At 51.2% G+C, this 22,064-nt stretch overlaps 8 protein-coding genes across 8 annotated transcripts; 5 read left to right on the top strand and 3 right to left on the bottom strand.

Annotated features, from left to right (window-relative positions):
- Positions 1-782: 782 nt before the first annotated feature.
- FPOAC1_013558 (uncharacterized protein) lies at positions 783-2,531 on the bottom strand (the record flags this gene model as incomplete). Its single annotated transcript, XM_044857899.1, has 2 exons — positions 783-1,109; positions 1,164-2,531. 2 exons carry the CDS (start codon positions 2,529-2,531, stop codon positions 783-785), a joined length of 1,695 nt encoding a protein of 564 aa, XP_044701281.1.
- Positions 2,532-2,868: 337 nt separating this feature from the next.
- Positions 2,869-4,177, top strand: FPOAC1_013557 (uncharacterized protein; the record flags this gene model as incomplete). Its single annotated transcript, XM_044857898.1, has 2 exons — positions 2,869-2,985; positions 3,056-4,177. 2 exons carry the CDS (start codon positions 2,869-2,871, stop codon positions 4,175-4,177), a joined length of 1,239 nt encoding a protein of 412 aa, XP_044701280.1.
- A 678-nt stretch (positions 4,178-4,855) lies between these two features.
- Positions 4,856-7,708, top strand: FPOAC1_013556 (uncharacterized protein; the record flags this gene model as incomplete). Its single annotated transcript, XM_044857897.1, has 7 exons — positions 4,856-5,006; positions 5,060-5,759; positions 5,817-5,974; positions 6,032-6,229; positions 6,254-6,401; positions 6,456-6,806; positions 6,865-7,708. The coding sequence occupies 7 exons, from the start codon at positions 4,856-4,858 to the stop codon at positions 7,706-7,708; spliced, it is 2,550 nt and encodes an 849-aa protein (XP_044701279.1).
- A 2,932-nt stretch (positions 7,709-10,640) lies between these two features.
- Positions 10,641-13,117, top strand: FPOAC1_013555 (uncharacterized protein; the record flags this gene model as incomplete). Its single annotated transcript, XM_044857896.1, has 4 exons — positions 10,641-10,716; positions 10,793-11,105; positions 11,169-11,988; positions 12,044-13,117. The coding sequence occupies 4 exons, from the start codon at positions 10,641-10,643 to the stop codon at positions 13,115-13,117; spliced, it is 2,283 nt and encodes a 760-aa protein (XP_044701278.1).
- Positions 13,118-13,843: 726 nt separating this feature from the next.
- On the top strand, positions 13,844-14,269 carry FPOAC1_013554 (uncharacterized protein; the record flags this gene model as incomplete). Its single annotated transcript, XM_044857895.1, has 1 exon — positions 13,844-14,269. One exon carries the CDS (start codon positions 13,844-13,846, stop codon positions 14,267-14,269), a length of 426 nt encoding a protein of 141 aa, XP_044701277.1.
- A 297-nt stretch (positions 14,270-14,566) lies between these two features.
- FPOAC1_013553 (uncharacterized protein) lies at positions 14,567-15,784 on the bottom strand (the record flags this gene model as incomplete). The annotated part of the gene is made up of 1 exon (XM_044857894.1): positions 14,567-15,784. One exon carries the CDS (start codon positions 15,782-15,784, stop codon positions 14,567-14,569), a length of 1,218 nt encoding a protein of 405 aa, XP_044701276.1.
- A 2,547-nt stretch (positions 15,785-18,331) lies between these two features.
- Positions 18,332-19,007, top strand: FPOAC1_013552 (uncharacterized protein; the record flags this gene model as incomplete). Its single annotated transcript, XM_044857893.1, has 2 exons — positions 18,332-18,511; positions 18,552-19,007. 2 exons carry the CDS (start codon positions 18,332-18,334, stop codon positions 19,005-19,007), a joined length of 636 nt encoding a protein of 211 aa, XP_044701275.1.
- Positions 19,008-19,300: 293 nt separating this feature from the next.
- On the bottom strand, positions 19,301-21,039 carry FPOAC1_013551 (uncharacterized protein; the record flags this gene model as incomplete). Its single annotated transcript, XM_044857892.1, has 2 exons — positions 19,301-19,747; positions 19,813-21,039. 2 exons carry the CDS (start codon positions 21,037-21,039, stop codon positions 19,301-19,303), a joined length of 1,674 nt encoding a protein of 557 aa, XP_044701274.1.
- Between the last annotated feature and the right edge of the window lie 1,025 nt (positions 21,040-22,064).

Raw genomic sequence — 22,064 nt, 5'->3', positions numbered from 1 at the left:
GACAGTAGAGGAAGGAAGGCAAGCGATTGATCAGATGAATGTTGACGGGCAGGCAGTGGAAGAATCGTTGAGAAGTGGTGGTCAAGGAAGGTCGGTGCAAGCGAAGGAAAGGCGCTGTGGAGTATGCGGCAAGACAGGACATAATGCAAGGACCTGTCAGATAGTTGTCGCTATGTCTATGGAAGAATATAGCGATTAATTTTACTTAATTAATAGTCTGTTGTGTTTTTATCGCTATTTCTATCTGAGATGTTGGGATGTTGTGTTGCACTCGCTTGTCTGTTGCACCCGCTTATCATGTAGGTATATACTGGGGTGCTTATCCCACGTGCATAAGGACCTGTTGGGTCGTAACACAAATGGTCATGGGCTGTCGCGGGTTGTGATGAGCTGGTGGAAAGTAGTAATCACTGGAGGATGAGAAGAGGGGAGGAGCCTATGCGGATAGCGACATCCATATCAGAGACATATACTTGAGTAGTATTGCCAAAGACAGAAGATACACAGCGAAAATAGATAGATTTAATGCAATAGAGCCTCGGAAATGCACAATCTATTCAAAAATAAAAGCTCTATCAAGTCCCTAATCTATGTGTGAAATATAATATAAATGTTGTCCATCACTCCTAGTGAGCCGGACCGTATTGCGTTGAAAGTCAAACCAGCTCTATTAATATAAAGGCTTTCCAGTTCGGCCTCAAAGGTTTGAAAACCGACTGTCGTTCCGCAATGTTTTAGCAAGCTCAGTAAGTCGAGGCGGCTAAAAAGAACAGGAAAACCATCTAGGCCTCACAGGTATAGCTAGTCTCAATTGTGGTATCGCCCTGACCATTATACCGGACCTTCTTAGGGTAGGGGCAGATGAACCTGTTGTTCAATGTTCCGTTCGTGTCGGTATAGCTGACCGGCAGGGTATCTGGTACAGTTCCGTTCTCAACCCACGCCCGGAGAGCATCGAAGGAGGTTTGAGGCTGTCCTCCGTGTCCACCGTAACAGTGGCCGACACCGGGGGCCTCGAACATTCGGTAGTGGTCGTGGATATCAGGAACGACGGCCGCGACAGAGTCATAGTAGTCCAAGGTGCCCTGGAGAGGGATGAGGGCGTCAAGCTGTTGCATGTCAGTTTTTGAGTTCGAATAGGCTATGAAAGGAGGATATCTTACCGTGCCGTGGTACCCCAGGATCTTACCGCCTCGTTGGAAGAATGGTGCCAGGTTGTTGTCGTCGCCGTTGATATGAGAGTATTGAAGGAGGGCCGAGTGGAGGATGCGTTCGTATTCCTCATGCGTGAGCGCGGTGAAGTTCAGAGTAAGGTTACGCTCGACAAAGACGGATACCCAATCCGTGACGACAGAGAATGGGACTCCAGTACAAGTACCATTGCCCGAGCACGCGGTGATAGCGGGACCTTGTCCAAGGCCATCGACGGAGGTGATATTGGCTCCGGTCGCTATACCGTGCCACAGAAAGTCACCCTTGACCGACGTGGGACCCGCCCAAGTTGCATTGGACACGACAGCCGCGGCCTCGGATATATTCATCTGAGTGCCAGCACAGTCGAAGGTGGTGCCTACAAGGGGGAAGGGGTCGAACTTGCATGAGCTAGGATCAGATACTATGCCGTCAAGGACGCCGTCTTGTCCATCGCACGCGGCTGTAGCGGCATCGGCAATCTCCTGCAACTCGCAAGGCGCTGGGTATTCGCCCATCATGTTCATAACAAGCTGCGGCCAGAAAATGCCCGTGATGAACTGATTCCAGTTGATGGCCGGGGCCGAGGAAGCGATGCCGTCGTATGCGTCAGGATAGCGCTGGGCAAGCATGAGGCCCTGGCGACCACCCTGCGAGCAGCCGCTGAAGTAGGAGAAGTCTGGCTTCCGGCCGTAAAAGCTCTTGACAAGGCTCTTGCCAATGATGGCTTGTTCGTTGAGAGAGGTTGTCATCATGTTCTGGAACAGGTAGAGGTTGACGTTTCCCGGGCTGAGGGAGCCCCAGTCAGTGGCAAGCCTCCCCTGCTGCCCAGCGTCAGTGGTGGTAGTTGCGTACCCTTCGCCGACGGCACCGGACATTTGGATATTGGAGAGCGCATAGCGTCCGGCGACCAGTCCACCGCCTCCAACGGCCTGCAGGCGGCCGTTCCACTCGAGAGGAAGCCAGCTCTCAACAGTGACCGTGTCATCTTGGCCGGGATGCGTGTAGGAGACGGTGATGTTGCAGAAATCCACGTTGTCAACTACGGTTGTCCCATGGTGGAAGTTGAAATCACCCGGAGCAACGGTGGTGAAGTTGGTGACCATGGATGCGGTCATGTTGAGAACCTTGGCGCCATAGACATCGGGCGCTACCAGACTCTCAGCCGAACAGGCTAAGGAGCCGATGGTATAGTTCGTCATAATGTCGGATAGGGACGAGCGAGCGTGTTGGTTTTGGCCTGGTGTGTAATAGAGAGAAGGACAGAAACGAGTGGGTAAAAAAAGAGAGTGCTGAATGGTTGAGCTGGTGAGGAAAAGATTGCTCTGGAGTGCAGACATTGGCAGTATATATGGCATTGAGGCCATGTCATATTTGTGGATGCCTTCGTCAGATAGCAAAAGCGAGCATTGATAGATTCAAAATTGCTTTGCATCAAGTGTGGTATTGCACAGCTATTGCGTACCTTGAACGACTCTGGGTGGTCCGTGAATAACATTATGGTGCAAAGCCCTCCCTATACGGGCTTTACGAGATACTAACCCGAATGCGTCGTTTATAACTTTGTCCGTCGTATTGGAACCGACCCACAAATCACGGGTCGTACTAAAGGTGGTAAAGCTCCGCAGTCCCTCGCATTTTCGTTTACCATAATCTCATGACAATATTCTTCCCGCCATGTCACTCAGCAACAACGAAACGAGCCCGTCGATCCCATCTACAGAACGGGCACCGCGCAGACATCACCGGAAATCCCGAAACGGCTGTGCCAATTGCAAATCCCGTAGAGTCAAGGTATGAAGGACCGATATGCGGGGTGCTGAAGGTAATTACCTACTACCAGGCTAACATACAATGTGCCAAGTGTGACGAGCAAAAGCCACAGTGTTTGAACTGCGCGAGGCGGGAGCTTCGCTGTAGTTTCCTACCGCCAGACTCTTCTCATGCAGCATCGCCTTGTGGAACCTTGGGCTCGGCGTCTTCGACTCCAGCTTGCGACGCAATACTTGTCGCGCAGGTTCCATCTCCTTCACTGCCAGACGCTCCTCAGACACTTTCCCCAGAGCCGGCCTCGGAAGGGCTAGACATCGAGGATTTCTCCTTACTCCATCACTACACCGTCTTCACGTCTCATACTCTAGCCATTGTCCCAGGACTGGACACTTTCATGCGCATCAACCTCCCACGAATTGCCTTCTCCAACAATTTCCTCCTCCATGGCACCCTCGCCATTGCCGCGCTTCACCTATCGCGCTTCAAAAGAAATGCATCCGAGGCCAACTTGTACATGATGAAGGCACTGCATCACTACGGCACCGCCCTCCGAACAGCAACTTCTCTTATGCCAAGCATCAATTCCCGGAACGGCCCAGCGCTGTACCTATTTTCCATGCTGTCTTTCTCCTTCACCTTGGGGCTGAGGCCCAAACCCGGCGATTTCCTCCTCTTCGGACAACAGGGCATTGCGCAGTGGCTCGGACAGCTCCAAGGTATGAGGTCTCTTCTCGAGACACAGCCCGAGCTTTTCCAGGATGATACCCTGGCCCCAATGTTCCAGCTCTCTGTGCGCAGCTTGGCGCAGCCAGTTTCCAGCACCGACCATTTCCCCCAGCTGCGCGAACAGATTCAGCAGGCCGCCTCTGGAGACCCGGAACTAGTGCATTACTTGAAAGCATTAGATCAGCTGTCGCAGAGATTTGATTCCGCCTTCCTTTCTACTTCCAGAGTAGCGCAACTCTCCCCCCAACAGGTCTTTGTTTGGGTCTATCAATTGGATGATGAGTTCGTGCGTCTGTTGCAGGAGGAAAAACCAATTCCGCTTGTCATTCTTTCCTATTTCTGCATTCTTCTTAATCGTCTCAGTTCGTTCTGGTGGATCCGCGGGTGGCCAGAACATCTATTGTCAGAGATTCACTCTTCACTTGACGAAGAATACAAGGTTTGGATGCGGCGACCGATGGAGGAAACTGGTTGGATTCCAGGCTGATACCCTTTCACTTATGTATCTTACATTGTATAAAGCTGTCGCTTGTAAGGCCACAGTATTACGGAGTTATGGATTGGCATAATTTAATGTTATTAAAAAGCGGCTTTGTTCTTCCCTTACTATTTTGAGCCGCCAATCTGCGAGTTTTCTCTGGGTTTTCATTCTAGGCAATTATCTGAGACGCTTGTGGCCTGCACGTACCACAATGAAGGAGTAACATTATAAAACAATTTGCCTGTTAGGCCATGTTACAGTGGCTTCGACAAATCCGCTAAGCGAGAACACGAGCTAAACGAGTACGATCAGATGCGAGCCCTATACGGATCGGCACTAGATTGGCAAGGTGGAATTCTCCGCTCGGATCTTCCCAGCTTGCCCCTTGATACGTGTCTCTAAATATACCTATAAATTACCCTGGAACTTCATTCATACTAAGCTGCAGTCTTGCATGCTAATGAGTAATGGTCGAACGTCGATCACTTTATCATGCGCTTCCTCTAACGTTAGTGTCAAACTATCGCGACGGCTGAAACTTAGTTTTAGCGGTTGGCTTTTCTCAAAAGCACTGCCGTCCCATTTCATTTGATCTAGCTTCTGCCCCTCCCTGACAGACTTCTTTGACTTTTGCTTTGTTCTCTTCAAACCCGCATATCAGACATTTCTTGACTCCTTTCCGCCATGTATAAAAATGACAAGCCACTACCTAAGCTACCAGCGCCGAGGCGCCCTTCGTCTGTTGCACCGTATGAACCGGATGAGGCTCCCCCTCAATATACCGAAGAAGCTAAAGCTACTGAACAAATCTTGAACGACGTAGTAGGAGCGACGGGTATGATACAAGTCCACACCTTTCTTTTCACGAGACTGACATAGCAACCATAGCCGATGGGCGTATCGACCTAAATCTCGACTCTAAACTTTGCAGAACTCTTTCTCTACTCATTGACCGCAATGCGCCTGAGCTAAATTTCGACCGGCCTGTTAGCATTGCACCTCCCGCCTATACCGAACCGACCGAATGCCATATCCGCTTGAATATCGTCATCCAGGTCGTCGGGAGTCGTGGAGATGTTCAGCCTTTCGTCGCGCTCGGCAACGACCTACAACGCCACGGTCATAGAGTTCGCCTCGCTACTCACGATTCCTTTGCCGACTTTGTACTCAAATCTGGCCTTGAGTTTTATCCGATTGGTGGCGATCCGACCGAGTTAATGGCGTATATGGTTAAGAACCCCGGCCTGATACCTTCCGTAAAGAGCCTCCGCGCTGGTGACATCCAGACCAAACGTCTTATGATTGCTGAGATGCTGGAAGGCTGTTGGCGGTCATGTACGGAGCCTGATCCTCTCAGTAAACAGCCATTTGTTGCCGATGCTATCATCGCAAACCCGCCCAGTTTCGCGCATGTCCATTGCGCTCAAGCGCTTGGTATCCCACTACATCTTGTGTTCACTATGCCCTGGAGCAGTACGAAGCACTTTTGTCACCCTTTAGCCAATATTAATGCTAAAGATAGCGGTATCTCGCCTGCTGTAGCTAACCAGATCTCATATATGGCTGTTGAATGGATGACCTGGCAAGGGTAAGAAGAGAAGCACTGTCCTCCTCACTTATGACCTGAACGCTGACCAGACGGTAGACTCGGCGACATCATCAATACGTGGAGACAAAGCCTGGATTTAGAAGACATCCCTTTTTCTGAAGGCGCTGGCCTGCTTGAGACGCTGCAGATCCCTTTTACTTATTGCTGGTCCCCAGCACTCATTCCCAAACCTCTCGATTGGCCGGACCACATTGGTGCGTTACTCTCTTCGTTCAGTTACGCCCATCCTTCAAACGCTGACTAGGCCTTAGATGTGTGTGGCTTCTTCTTCCGCGACACACCACAGTATACCCCCGAACCGAGCCTTGCCACCTTTTTACGCGACGGACCTCCACCGATATATATTGGCTTTGGAAGCATCGTTATTGACGATGCTGACAAGCTAACGGCCACATTGGTAGACGCTGTGAAGGGGACAGGCGTTCGCGCAATCATCTCCAAAGGGTGGAGTAAGTTAGGAGCTAATCAGCCAGCCGACAAGGACATCTTCTATCTCGGGGACTGCCCGCATGAATGGCTATTCCAGCAAGTCACAGCTGTTATCCATCACGGCGGAGCTGGGACGACCGCATGTGGGCTGCTTAATGGAAAGCCAACGGCCATTGTACCCTTCTTTGGCGAGTACGTACCATCTACCCGCTCTACTCCTAATGTAACAAACGCTAACACGGCTAGCCAACCCTTCTGGGGTACCATGGTCCATGCTGCAGGTGCAGGTCCCATGCCAATCTCTCAAAAGATGCTTGATAGTCAAAACCTCAGTCACGCCATCAGGTATTGTTTGACTCCAGGTGCGCTCGCGGCTGCAAGAGGCATGGCAGAGAAGATGCGGCAAGAAAACGAAGTCAGACAGGCTGTTAACTCATTTCACGCCAACCTTCCCCTGGATAAAATGCGTTGTGATATTATACCTGGGTTGCCGGCTGCTTGGTCTTACAAAACGGGGTCACAGCATCTCAAACTATCGAAAGCGGCGGCAGAGGTTTTAACGTCTAGCAGCAGGGTCAAATGGGTCGACCTTAAACGGTAAGCCACCATCAACTCACAATACAATACTGCACATTCAATTAATTCAGCAATTTAGTTACGAGTCTCGGCCTATCGACATACAGCGCCGCAGGTATGATCCCCTCACAGCTGTCATCTCATCGGGGTTCAAGATGTATACTGGCATAGTGGCCTCAGCAGCAGACATTGTCATCAAGCCAGCACAGGTATTGATGGCAGAAAGACCCAACACTGGAGACCCAAAATCGGTTGGGAAGTCGAATACGCAAGCATTAGAAGACCCCGTGTACGGTAGATCTGCTGCACTTGACCTACCTTCTGGCGATCAGATCAAAAAGAACCACAAAAGCCGCGCTGGTGCCGCCGTTTCTGGATCTGCCGGTGCGTTTGGCGATGTCTTCAAGGCCGTCGGAAAGGGCATCTACCTTGATATACCGCACGCGCTTGAGGAGGGTATGCGTGTTGCTCCACGACTGTACGGTGGCGAGGTGTATGACCCTGGTCCTGTGACAGGTTGGAAATCAGGGGGCATCGCTGCGGTAAAGAACTTCAGTCACGGAATTGTAGAGGGAGTCGGCGGACTGGTTATGTCACCTGTGCGAGGTGCGAAAAAGGAGGGAACAGTAGGCGCAGCCAAGGGTGTGGGCATAGGAGTGCTCAATTTGACCACGAAGGTGACATCAGGGACATTAGGGTTACTCACGTTTACCAGCCAAGGCGCCTACAAGAGTGTTCGTGCTTCCATGCGCAGGGATACGCGAAAGACCATCAAGCAGTCACGGCAGGCCGAAGGTATTGCTATCATGCGGGAGGGTAAACATCGTGTCGATACAGGAGCGGTGCTCATGGCTTTCGATCACCGGGTGGCGCGAATGCCGGAGAGCAAGCAGTGGATAGATTTATCAGGTTCTAAGAGATAGCGATGTCTAGTTGTGTAAAAGGATATTGTTACAAAACGTTGCTCTTGCCAATTACTACTTGTCTATTCGTTCGATGCGAATAACAACCATTATTCCCGGTGCTTCCGTAGGTGACTAATACCTTACAAAGAGAAGTAATGCTATCACGGTATTCTCTCTTGATATCTGGGCCGGACTTTCTTTGACTAATTGTCGCTAGATTCCTCAAGGTATCCAATAGTTGAAAATGGGGCTTCTGTCATATTCTGGCTTGGGGTGGACATATAACAAGCCGGTTTTTCGATAGTTATTTGATTTGAGAGGGTAACGTTATTCGGATTTGAATTGTCGAGGTTGAAATTGAATTGAAATTGAATTGAATGGAATGGAATTGAATGGAATTGAATGAATTGAATTGAAAGATTAGTAGAGCCAAAAGCAGCCATATAATTATTTATCTTAAAAAGTAGCTATCCTCCTCTTGTAGAGGCAGTTATCTTCCTCTTCAGCTGCTAGTTACCCTATTGTGGTTTATGAAATTGGGGGGCAGGGTACTCAATTAGAACTAGAACCAGTAGACCGCCTCTTTATGTTTACTTGGCTAAACGAGACCAAACGGACGACACCTCGGGTTTCGTTTAGCGTGTTTAAAACATCCCGTTTAGAAACCAATAACCCGAAGTGTGGATCTTACCAAGATTTGCCAGGGACCCCGGTATACGAGTCAGGCTAGTGCTAAAGTAGCAAAGAATAAAAGCTAACGTGCTTGATAAGCGAGTTGACCAGACAAGCGAGTTGACCAAAAATCTTAACTATGTAAATAAAAATCGCCATAAAACCACCACAAACTATCTAATCAATTAAAATCACTCATTATACTCTTCCCCAGATATCTCAATTACTACCTCAGGTCCTTGCATTATGCCCGGACTTGCCACATACACCACAACGCGGACCACCCGGTCGCTCCGACCTTCCTCGAGCACCATTTCTAGATGATTCAGCCACTACCTGCGCATCAACATCCATCTGATCAATTACTTGTGATGCGTCCTGTACAGCCATTGCCCCTCCTTTCTGTAGTCTGGTCCTTTTTGACCTTCGGCGCCGGCTTAGTATCTTGTTTGCTTGTTCAAGATCCTTTAACCTAGCCTCTACTAATCGTAACATAGCCGATGTAAAGCTGCCTTTGTTGCTTTAGTACTAGACCTTATAGCTTCAATTATTGACTCTGGTGAGCTACTCTTATGCCTTCTGATTCGCCTTTCAAGGTATTCAGACTGAGATTGGGCCTCAATTGCTGTTGTTGGGGTCTTTGAAGTCCAAGTGGTCGATGGTTTAGCAGCCTCCTCGGGAGGCGTTGGGGTCCGCAACTGCACATCAAGCTTTGAGATTACATTTTCCGGGTTAAAAGGAGCAAGCCCAGCTCCTCTAAAACCTCCCCGAATATTGATTTCAGTAAAGGTGCCTTTAAATGCTGCATAAAAGGCAGAAAAGAACTCAGTCTTGGAAATATGGGTTACAGAGCATCTGATCAGATGCTCTATTTCTCGACCATAAGCCTGTTTCAGCGGCCCAAAGCACCCAACATCAAGAGGCTGGAGTAAATGAGATGCATGGGCAGGCATACAGAGCGTGATGATCTTGTGATCCTGGCAATATCTCTCGAAATCGGTAGAGTGGTGGCTTTCGTGACCATCAAGGATCAGAAGACGATAGGGACCAGTTGATCGGTTGGTTGTAGATCGATCAAAGTGCTTTAGCCACTCAAGACCCAGCTCATTATTTTTCCATCCATTTTGGCTTGTTGCAATAACCCAATCACCTGGGAGGTCGCATTCTCGGTACCAATTCGCAAGATGATATTGGCCTGCACCAATGATAAACGGCGCGATTGATTGACCTTCCGCATTAATCGCCTGGATTACAGTAATCCATTCACGATTTCCAGGCTGTACTGATTTTGGCCTTCCTTGCCTTTCTGAACCTGTGATAACCATTCCGGCCATAATGACGCCCATCATAAAGCCAGTCTCATCAAAGTTCCAGATATCATCTGATCGGATACCATACTTTGCGATTGTGTTCTGTACGAGCCTAAACCAGCCACGAATAATCGATGGATCTTCGCATTTAGCTCTCTAGTAGTCATATCTCCGAAATAAACGCGTCTTTAGCTCTGGTTGTCGCTTGACGAAGTTATGAGCCCAGCGCTTGCCAGCAGGTGATGCGTCACGGTCAGCAAGCAGAGAATTGGCCATTTCTTCCACAAAACGCAGTCGCGAGGGAAATACTCGCGAATCTAGGTCAAGAATGAATTGGACTATTATCTTCTCTTCTAGATCAGATAGTCTCCGTGATTTTGGGATAGAATCGCACCGCGATTGCATGCCATTCTTTCGGTTACGGAGGGTACCGTATCTAACCTTATACATACTTGAAGCGCGTCGGATGCTTAGTTTTGGGTTATTTTGAAGGGCCTGAAGGGCAAGAAGGATTCTAGTTTCATTTGAAGGCTGTGTCATATTAGGTTGTTGAGAAGTACTTAATCAAATGGTAATGATGAAAGTTGGGGGATTTTTAGTCAACTCGCTTATCAAGCACGTTAATCGCTTCGCTTATCCATCTGTCCGATTATATCCCTAGGTAGGGTCAAGTCAGTCAAGTTGACTGTTCCCAAAGAGTTACCTGTATCTGTAGTTTAATGATCATCAGTCGAATATGGAGTAATATCCTGGGGAAGTCATGTTAATTTCTTGATCAGACGATCTTTTACCCCGCATCTTCGGGGAAGTTAAATGCGAGGTTGTCTGGAATAACCGAATAAGACATATAAAACGGAACGATCAGTACCAACTTACAGCCAACAGAAAGCACCACGCACAGCAACAAGAAGCAACAGGTTTCTCTCTCTTCTTCCACACAGAAAAGTGATCAAGATCCTCGTGGCACAATGCACGTCCCAATTGCGTGGATGAGCCTTACAGGCCTCATTCTCGTCCCCCATACTTCCGCGAGGTCAGCACCTTGTAAGCATCTCCACGAATGGAACTTTCCAATCATTCCTATCAGGACTTGTCAAGACTAACCACCCATTGGGGGCAGCCTGGGAAGATGCTTCCGAACAAGCCCGTCGCTTTGTAGCCCAGCTCAATATGACTGAGAAGATTGGCATCGCTACAGGCGGTTATCGCTTGAATGGGCCTGCTTGCGTTGGCACCATCGGCAAAGTCGAGAGGCTAGGATTTAAGGGAATCTGCTTTTCTGACGGTCCTTCTGGATATGCCAGGTCCGACGGTTCCAGCGTCTTCTCTTCTGGCCTGACTGCAGCTGCTAGTTGGGACAAGCGTCTCATCTATGAACGTGCCGTTGCCATTGGAGAAGAGTTTAGGGCAAAAGGTTCTCACGTACATCTTGGGTAAGTCATTGTCACTTCCGTGTTGGCGAGGTTAGGGTTGAATGTATGCTAACATAATGGCAGACCATCCTGTGGTCCTATGGGCCGTAGCGCCCTTGGCGGACGAAACTGGGAGGGCTTTGGCCCCGACCCTTACCTCTCTGGTGTCGCCATGCACGCTTCCGTCTCTGGCATCCAATCTGCCGGTGTACAAGCGTCCTCCAAGCACTTCATTGGCAACAAGCAAGAAACCCACCGCACCGCTGTTACTAACCCGGACGGAACCGTCGTCGAGGCTCTGAGCTCCAACATTGATGAACGCACTCTTCATGAACTGTACCTCTGGCCTTTTGCCGACGCTGTCAAAGCCGGCACTGCCAGTGTCATGTGTTCCTACAACCGGGTTAACCAGACCTATTCCTGCGCGAACCAACACTTGCTCTCGCTGCTGAAGGACGAGCTCGCGTTTCCGGGCTACGTCGTTTCCGACTGGTTCGCAACACACGGCACAACCGACTTCGCCAACGCAGGGCTCGACCTGGAGATGCCAGGACCTGTCAGCAAAGAGTATGGCGCCTCGTATTTCGGCGATGATCTTCTGGACGCAATCGGCGATGACAACGTGACGGAAAGTCGACTCACTGACATGGCCGAGAGAGTTCTGAGGCCGTACTTCCTTCTGGGTCAGGACAAGGGTTTCCCTACTCTAGATCCTGCTTCCAATGCTGCCCTTGGCGTCAACCAATTTGGTTACAAAAATCCCCCGTTCCCAATTACACCTATCCCTGCCCGCGATGTTCGAGGCGATCACGCCAAGATTATTCGAAAACTAGGTGCCGCTGCCACTGCTGCTCAAGAACGTCAATGGCACCTTGCCCTTGAAGAAGCAAGCCGATATCGGTGTGTTCGGAAACGGGGCGCCTTACCCAACAATCGGATCCGTCTATTTCGACTACGAGAACGCGTCCATTTCCTATGAGATGGGCACTCTTGACCAGGGTGGCGGCTCTGGCATAGTCCGCCACACCGACCTCATCGCCCCGCTGGACGCCATTCGAGAACGTGTGCGGAAACAAAAAGGTGGCCGGGTACAGATCCTTCTCGACCACAAGGAAATCATCGCGGGCAAGTTCAGGTCCATTTACCCCATCCCTGATGTCTGTCTGGTCTTTCTCAAGGCATTTGCGGCAGAAGGCCAGGATAGACAGACACTTGACCTTGATTGGAATGCTACCAAGGTCGTCGAGAGTGTAGCCTCGTTGTGTTCTAATACTGTTGTTGTCGTCAACGGTCCGGGTATTGTTTTAATGCCCTGGGCCGACAACGAGAACGTGACTGCTATTCTTTCGGCCCATTACCCTGGCGAGGAGATCGGTAACTCCATCGTGGATGTTCTCTGGGGCGATACGGAGCCCGCTGGCCGTTTGCCATATACCATTCCCAAGAAGCTAAGCGATTACGGTGCACCTATCTACAACCTAACTAAGCCCGCCACCAGCCCTGATGCATGGTCAGTTGATTACACTGAAGGTCAACTCATCGATTACCGACACTTTGACGCCAAGAACATCGAGTCTCAGTATGAGTTCGGGTTCGGCTTGTCATACACCACCTTTGAGATGTCAAAAAAGCTCACCGTTGACATGGCCACCGGCATCAAAGCTCAAGTGGATGAGTCCAAGGGCAAGGCACCTGGAGGATGGGTTGATCTCTGGGCGCAGGCAGCTACCGTAACTGTCAAGGTGCACAACACTGGCAAACGGGACGGATACGCAGTGCCTCAGTTGTATGTTTCGTTCCCGCAAGACACAACGCCATCTGGCACCCCAGTGCGGGTTCTGAGGGGTTTCGAAAAGGTGCACGTCAAGGCTGGAGAGACTAAGAAGGTTGTTCTTCCTCTCCAGAGAAGGGATCTTAGCTTCTGGGATGAAGCTGCTCGTCAGTGGGTTATCCCCAAGGGGACCTTTACTTTTGCTGATGGATTCAGCTCGCGTGACCTACGTGCTAAGACTAAGATGCCTGTGTTGGGTTAAATCTGAGTGGGCAGGCGTACTCCAGTTGTCACCATGGTTAGTGGAGGATGAGGCTGTCTAGCCATGTTGACGTGATGGGAGCCACCTTTGTCTCGGGCATAGTTACGTCTGGTTCCCCAGATGCTCAGAAGTAGAAGCAGAAGTGTGGGGTGCGTTGGGTGAGTGGAGCGAGTCGGCGCTAAACTGGAAAGGTGTGCAGACAAGGTATCTAAAAGCTACTTAGAGGCGGAAATAAAGATGCGGGGGTTTCAATATCCGTATCCTTCGCGTTCAACTCGCGTTCCTTCGTATAATTTCTGTGCCCATACGAGACGCTACCGCCCCGCCCCAAAGCTGCTATTGCTCCAGTTTAATATCTTCCCACAATCACACTTGACCTCGCATTCCAAGGTGCCGGGACCCGAGCTGCAACACTGGCCACAAGCGACCCGTCGGAATGACACCCCAGTCCTCCACCCAAAGCGACAGTCGCCGCTCTCACAAAAAGTCAAGGACGGGCTGCGATACGTGCAAGAAAAGACGTGTCAAATGTGACGAGGCTCATCCGAGGTGCGTCAAGTGTACCATTGGGGACCGAACCTGCTCGTATGCAGCCGCGCCACAACAAGTTCAAGGCCCTGACCAAGCTGGACCGAGCACGAACGTCGCAGGTAGGTACTACACGGTTTCCGGTGTTGCTTGCACTGCACGGTATTTTTATACCGTGCAGGCAATACGATATTGAATATGATATCGTCTTATTTACGGCCACACTATTTACTTCACTGGCCAACCATCCTGCTGCCCACCCGCGATACTATCATCGGTTTGCTCGATGCTATAGAGACTCTTACTGGTCACTCTTCAAGCATTGCAGAACGTCTATCGTGGACAAAACGTCGACTCAATAATCAGGGCGATCAATACGACCTCCGTAGTCATCTCGCGGCCAGGCATCGGGAAGTGGGGCCATCGACAGAGAGCCAGTCCCTCCTGGAACGGTTCCTTCACCAACGTGAGCCACCGGAATGGGATGTCGAGCCTGTGGATGAAGAGGAAGCCGAGGACACGGAGGAAACGGCGGAAGAAGACAACTCCTCTTCAGGAGAGGATAATGATCTGGAAGATGTTGGCCTGAATGACTTAGGATCGTATATTGGATTTGTTGGCTAAGGGAAAGCTGGCCGATGAAAATGTTGTTAGCTGTGTCAGCTCTGAAATCTTTTCTATTATCCTTCTCTCTCCATCATCATCATTTCACTGCTTTTCACTACGACCACTTGTGATTCCAAAAAAGGTGTGATTGCGTATTATCGTTTCCTAGTGGGCGGTTTGAGTTCAAATAAAGCAATCCGTATGATTAAACAACTAACTGCGACATCTGCTAACTACATTTAATTATAACTTTTAAACACCAGGGCGTATTACCAAAATTAGATTAGTAGAATGCGACAAAACAGAGAATAGGGTTTAGGTATAGGGTACGTAACTCAGTCTACGACGGACTCCTTCCTCTTCAAGCTGGTTCAGCAGCCTCTTTCTTGCACCAGAATCGGATGGATTCTCTTTCAAGACAAAGGGCACACCAATTTTCTCAATGAGGTTACAAAACGTGTGAATATCTTCCATCTTTATATCCCGTTTCGAACGGCAGACGAAAAGGACGCTACCACGGCACAAATGGCGCCGGTAATCAGGTAAATAAACCCATTTCCCGTCCTTGATAGAAGTTGAAATCAACAAGAGCTGGGCTAAGGGATTCTGTAGGCCATCGTCATCGTCGTCGTTGTCATTCCCGCCGTCGCTGGATTGATTGCTGCTATACGACTTTGCAACGAGGTCCAGGCCGAAGAGCGAGGGAATATCACACGGGTCATCGCCCTCTAGGTTGAACAGGGGGTGCGTCTTGGGCACAGCCACTTCCACCATCTGTGGCTCCTGTCGGTCGATCTGGTCGCGGAGGCAGTTGATGCGGACACCAATAACTTTTGAGGTTCTTTGGGCTAGCACGCGCTTGGAGAAATGGTCGTCTTGACCACCAGGTTCGATCATGCTTCCGATCGTGTCCATGTAATAGCCCAGGTAGTCGATGGCATCACGGTAGGCAGTGAGGGTGATGTCGGTGGAGTGGCGTGGTTCAAAGTCGGCCCCCTTCCTCATGACCGCAACGACTGGGCCCTTCCAGATGAACTCGCCCCACGTATCACCAATTAGGGTTGGGATTGTACCGTGGATTACCTGATTGGTTTTGATGTTGCGGGGTGGCACGTCCGGGTCTAGGAACCATAGGTGGATGGTATCCTGATTACTAGGCCTTCCACGAAGGATGTTGCCTCTTACCTGCCGTAGGCCACGGCCGATGTAATTATCGTTTCCGGGAATATGCAGGAGTTGGTCCAGGACTGGGTGGAAGTAGGGCTTGGCCTCATACTTGTCCTTCTTGGTATCTACCCAGACAAGGGAAGGCCGCGTCTTGTCCATGGGGAAGAAAACGGCAAGGTGATGGGTTGGAGAAGGCCGATTGGCGAAGTTGCCTTGGGCATGCTCCGAAAACTTGCGGCAGAGAAGGCGATGGGTGCGCCAGTCAGTTTGCTGACATTCAAGAGAGCAGTAGGCGGCGGAATGGCAGCAGGCGCATCGGCGAGCGTCGGAAGAGCCGCAAATTGTGCAGAGGACGTCAAGATCCATATTTGTAAACGGGCGACAGGATATTGTTGTGCAAGAAGGGGGAGTGAGAAAGCAACACCAAAAAAAGTAGAAGAAAAAGTTTGGAAGGTATGATGGGTGAAATGGGCGACGATTGTTTTGCTTATCGTTTTAGGGGTGCACAGCTGAGCAATTGGGTGTGTGGGTGGCTTGGTGACTAGCCAGGGGCTGTCACATCACGGCAGCTAGGATTATCAAGGCTGGGGGCAGGGATAGCTGCAAGGGGTGGGGCTGGGAGGGTTCAAAACTGAAGCAGCCCCCCAGAATTTTGGGGTGGGCCATTTCTCCATTTTCAACCACAACCAAGTTCAGAAAGAACACGACGAGCGGGCGACAACGTATATATAACAGCGAAGCGAGACGACCGTACTACGCAAAGATGATAAAATGATGGCCTCGACGAATTGAATCAATTCGTTTTACTTTTATTATTTTCTAACCCCCCCAAATTTTGTAAATTTATTTTGTTTGTTTTCTTTTTCTTCTCTTTCCGTACTTAATCTTTTCCCCTCTACCGATTAGCTAGTCTCGACCTTACCTATCTCCCATCCTGGGCTTCGGAGGCGATTGCACTAAAGTGCACCTCTAGGCACTTGTCGGATAGCCCAAGTGGGCTATCGGTGACCTCTTCAATTTGCCTCTGCTGCTCGCCTCGCCTATCCCATCTGCGTGTCCGTATCGGACGATTCTCATTCTCATCTGTGGCTAGGCGGTTGGGCAGTTGTTGATCTCGACGGTCGTGGCGGACGTGTATGTGGCGGGACTCAGGAATGAATCTGTGTTCAACCAGTTGCTTGTTTATCAGCGGACCAGAGGGAACCTGTTGCATCCAAGGCTTCCTGTCGGCGGCCGAGGAGCGTGGCCAAGCGGCCGTCACGCTTCTGGGAACGGTGTTGGTAGTGATTTGGGGTTTGATGGTAAGGAAGCGAAACACACAGGGTGTTATTCGGGGTTACCCGGGCGGCCCCCCCGCTATTTGGAGCCGGCGATTTCTCCACTCTCAACCACACTCGAGCATTCTCAACAACGGCGATGAGGGGTTGGGTATACAACAACGGACTAGACCTGCACCACGCGACTGAGCAGGCGATGGACAACGACGACAAAAACAACCCGAGGTCGGTGGAGGATTTAGTAGGACATCAGGCGGGTACTCCAAGTGGCTCTGAGACACTGCTATCCTGATGGGTTGACGAGGGAGGCGATGCAAGAGTTCACCTGCGAGGCTGAATGGAACGACGGTACTGAGCAACTACTGGACTGGATCAGGTCAGACGCTGCGCATTGACACGATGATGATGCCGGCGCTGTCGTGGTCCCCGATTCGACAATCGACCTAAGCAGGCGGCATGGGCAGGACAACAGGTTGCTGTCGACGAGGCAGAGGAGGCAGAGACAAAGTGGTCCTGGTTTACCCGTAAGCCTAACCCCAACCCTAAGGCAAAACCTCGAGTTTTCGATTGATCGGGGAAGGTAAGAGGCTAGCGGGTGTTTGAGAGGGTTAGACAAGGGACAGACACGGACGGCTTGGCCGTAACCCCTAACCCTGAGCCAAAACGTCAGGTTTTGGTTTGACCCGGGAGGTTGAGAGGGTAGCGGGTAGTCGAGAAGACTAGTACCAGTGTAAGTCGGCGTTGAAAGCGGGAGGGTTGGAAGAAAGAGGCCAGGGAAAGGTGCAGACTGGAGGTGAGGTTGACTTGACCCCAAGGCTAACCCTGACTTGACCCCAAGGCTAACCCTGACGTTAACCCTAGCCTTAACCCTAACCCCAACCCTGAGCTTCCACCGGGGTAGGGTTAAGGGGTAGGGGTAAAGGTAAAGGCAGAAACAAGGAAGGGAGGAAGGAAGAAAGAGGACAAGTTTTTCTGGTGGGAGAGGTAACCTTCTCGGTTCACGAGGGGTGTTGTTGGTTGGAGAGGGGGAGCAAGGCTTCTCGCTCTCGCAGGGGAGGGTGTTCAGAGTAGTTGGTGTTGTTGTTGTTGTTGTTGGCGTGAGCGGCAGCTAGCCTTCTCGTTTTCCGAGGGGGGGCTGTGGTGAGCGGCAGTCAGCCTTCTCGGACTCTCAGGGGACGGTGAAGGTGACAGTCTTCAGAGTAGTAGTTGGTGTTGGTAAGAGCGGGAGCTAGCCTTCTCGCGTTGTGAGGGCTCTTGTACCTGGCTGTAAGTAGTAGGGAAAGCGCTGACGGCCACGGTGGGAGAGTCTAGGAAGGAGGGAGGAGGAAGTGCTGTAGGCGTGGTGACTTGTAACCTCTACCCTAGGAACTATTAAGAGGCGATTAGCCGGATATCGCCCACCAAAATGGAGAATGTCGCTTAAAATTTGGACTTGATTCGAGTCACGTTGGCTCGGGCCGCTGATTGGCCAAAAATAATCCCAACCCCACACTTGGGGTTAGCTAGCGTCGGCTTGGGGTTAGCTTGGGGTTAACGCGACGCAAGAAAGGGGACTCAAATGAATAGAGGAAAACAACAAGACTGCTTCTCTCTTTACTCTCTATTACCAAGATAAAGGAGGCGACATCAAGCAGCAATGGAGGACATCGTACAGCTCAATCAAGACTACCAGATACTTATCTGCCGGCTTTGTCAGTCGGCCGTTCGACCCGGCAGCAGCATCGAGCTACATTTTCGGCGGCAGCATCAGCTTAAGGGACAAATACTCAAGGACATCAAAGACTACTACAGCACACTTGAACTAGCTGACCCGAAGGTTACTGCAACCCCCGAAGATAACTGAGGCAATTGAACAGCTTGCCATCTCACACGGATACAGCTGCAACGCGTGCCGATATCTTACTATTGCACGCGATAGTATCGTCCGTCATCGGCGAGAGGCAGGGCACGATATAGCAGAGGAACCGTGGATTAAGGTGCGGCTACAGACGTGGATAGGAGGAAAGCATGCACGCTACTGGATCGTTCGAGATGACAGCGACAGTAATGGCCCGTCCGATATAGCTGATACAGCTGATACTACCAGTCGGAGTGCTATGGATGAGCTTATTGCTATAAGTCAGGCTCGATTGGAAGAGGAAGATGCCGTACGACTACGGAAGGGTGACTTGAAGGAAGAGATCGACCGTGACTCGCCGTGGGTCAAGAGGCTAGGTTGGGTACGACACAGACATGGCTATATGAATATTCAAATAAGGCCTTATATGAATATGCATGAATATATTCCGTTCACGGTTTCCAGGCTGTACTGATTTTGGCCTCCCTTCCCTTTCAGAGCCTGTGACGACCATTCCGGACTGTATAATGCCCATCATAAAGCCGGTCTCATCAAAATTCCACATATCATCTGATCGGATACCGTATTTCGCAACTGTATTTGCCACGAGCCTAAACCAGTTACGAATAATCGTGGGATCTTCGCATTTAGCTCTCTGATAGTCATATTTGCGAAATAAACGCGTCTTTAGCTCTGTGTGACGGGTGAAGGTTCCCAAGGGATAAACTAGTCCGTACTGGTTTATGTTGGCAGAGTCGTAGGGCGTTGTCACTGAGCGTTGCGAAGTGTCACGTCTCTTAATAGTGAATAGAGCGGGTCAGGCGTATCGTTATGCCAGATAAAGTCGCTCGGCGGCGCCATCTTCTCCCCATATAGCTCCCACTTATCGGCCTCCCAGCGATCTGTCAGCGGCCGGATATAGATCATATACATCACAAACAGCTGCCCGATCCGCCCGGGCAAGAAGCGAGGGATGACCTTGGGCGAGTCGAAGTGGGCGAGGGACTTGTGGTACTGTGTAACGAGGACGACCTCGCCGTCGATGATGAAGATGTTGCGGTCCCTATTGATGCCGTTGATGAGGCGTAGCCCTGTGATCTCCTCCCCTCGGCTAGGCTGACCTCCCGTGATGTGGGCGAGGAGTAGCATGAACTCCTCGAACTTCTTAACCAGCTTGAGGTACTTCCTGATACCCGCCCACTTCCACTCACCCGTCTGATCAAGGAGGTCGGTCTTCCGGGAGCTCGCAATAAGGTCCTTCAGCATCTCGACCTCCTTACCGGCGAGACCGTTACGATGGATGAAGGATTGCCCCCGCCTTGTCTGCGTGAGATCGTCCTCGATACCGGCCAGGGGATCACAAAGCGCTTATCATCACCCTCCTTAAACATCAGCTGACCCCAGAGGAGATCCTCGGCATCGACCGTCATCATGGCTACCATGGTCCGGAGTTTATCCATCAGGATAGGCCTGCCCATAAAGTACATCATCTCACCTTGCTTACTCCAGGATACCATAAGCCTGCTCCCTGTCTCCCTTGCAATCTTCTTCCCGAATAAGAGCAAGCTAAGTATATAACCCATAGGTGAGTATGTGGCCTTGCAGAGCCATACGTCCCGGACCTGGGCGAATCGTTGGATGAGGTCTTCCATGCCGTCCCGCTCCCGGGTAGGTATGGCCCACTCCCCCAGCAGCGCCCGTCCTGTGAAGACGAGACCGGCGAGCACGTAGGTGAACAGGTGGGCCGGTCGCAGCTGCCCCGTCTCGGCGTCAATCCCTAGCACGCCGACGAAGTGCCACAGCGGGCTATCGAAAGGGTCTCCAGGGAGCCGCTGCGTCCAGAAGCCCGCCAATACCTGTAGTATCCGCTCTTGTAGGCCGTTCTTGCTGTTAAGGCCATCATGGCTGCGGCGACGGCGGTGGCTGTGTAATGGCCTGCCCCCCTCGACCTCCCCTTCTGACTCTGACTCTGACTCTGATGCCTCCCCTTGCAGATGGGCCCAGAGCGTCTCGAGGCTGGCCCTTTGCGCTGGCGTAAAGCGAAAGCCGTGGTCGGCCAGGAGTACCTCTTCTTCTAGCGACAATACATTGAGGCAGTAGCATAGAAATCGTTTTATGTAGACCAGATACCGGTCCATACTGGTCTTCTCCTGCAGCGGCCCGAACGGTCGGCTGTGGGCGTCGTGAGGGTGTGGGCTGGCTAGCAGCAGTCGGGTCATCAGGGGCATGCTCTTCAGTCCGCCGATGCAGCGGTCAAAGAAGAGTCGATCTAGAACTTCGTTCATATGCCGCAGCACCTCGTCATTGCCCTCGTTACCTCGGCCGGGCATCTTACTACAGGCCTGGATATCCATCAGGTTCCTGCCGGTAAAGTGGGCCGACCAGCCGGTCCGCTTCAGCCAGTTGGTCGTCTCGTGCCTCAAGATACCTTCGTCCATGACCTTCTGCATCTCTTCTTGTTCCTCCTGCTGTAGTGACCATCCTTTGGTGATGTGGGTGATCGTCATCTGGTCTTCTGGCTGGGTAACCGTCGTCGCTCCTCTTCCTCTTCTCCTTCTTCTTTCACTTCCCCCCCTTTCCTCCCTCTCTCCTTCCCCTCTTCCCACTTCGCGAACGCAAAAGTAACGGATCGCCCTCTTCGGACCGGTAAAGAACGTCTGTAGATGCACGGCGGCCCAGAGGTCCGCCTGGGTCTTCCTCTGGGCTGCCTTGGCGTTGTGCTCGTCGTTGAGGTGCACGCGTAGGCACTTCCAGCTCGGCGTGAGGTACCCGCAGCCCGGCCAGGTACATGCGAAACCCCGGTGGATGGGGAGACCCTCGACGGGCTCGGCCGGGTTAGATGAGCCATGCCGGGCCAGTTGATCCTCCCTTGGTCCCTCTTCTAGGTAGCGTTGGTAGTAGGCCCTTATGACGGCGGATGAGATCGCTGCGGACTTGATGGCTGAGATCTGGGTGACGATCCTTTAGATGGCCTTCTAGGTTACGGAAGCGGACTGCATAGCCGTGGAAGGCACAGATGAGTGACTGATATTATTCATTATAAAGAAGCCACCTTCCTTCGCCCTCTCCTCTTCCTGACCCTTCTGTTCTTCTCCCTGTTGCCTGGGTATTACTATTAGTATTGCTGGGTGGTAAGTCTGGTAGGTGTTGTTGGGCTGTCGCAGCCATGATTAATTGGTTGGGTTGTATGTGTGGTTGGATAAGTTGAGCTGATTGGTTATGGCCTTTCTGAATTGAGATGGATAGACAGGCAGACCATCCCAGCCTCTTCCTTTTTTTCTTATCTCTCTTCTCTTACTTAGCTTTTTCTGTTTTCTTGTTTCCTGTCCTGGTTTACCCTAAGGACCAAAGTGGAGACTTGGGGTTAATTGAGAGTCTGTGATTGGCTGCTTATGTGGTTGGTAGTTTGGGGTTGGTAGTTTGGCCCCCCTGTCATCAGCCCCGACCCACCCGACAGGGTCTCCCCGCACCCCCATTGGCCCGTGCCGTTTTCCGAGGTTGGTAGTTTGGCCCAAACTACCACCCGGCCTAT

Source organism: Fusarium poae, assembly GCF_019609905.1.
Source record: "Fusarium poae strain DAOMC 252244 chromosome Unknown contig_2, whole genome shotgun sequence".
NCBI lineage: Eukaryota > Fungi > Ascomycota > Sordariomycetes > Hypocreales > Nectriaceae > Fusarium > Fusarium poae.
This window is presented reverse-complemented; position numbering and strand designations above follow the sequence as displayed.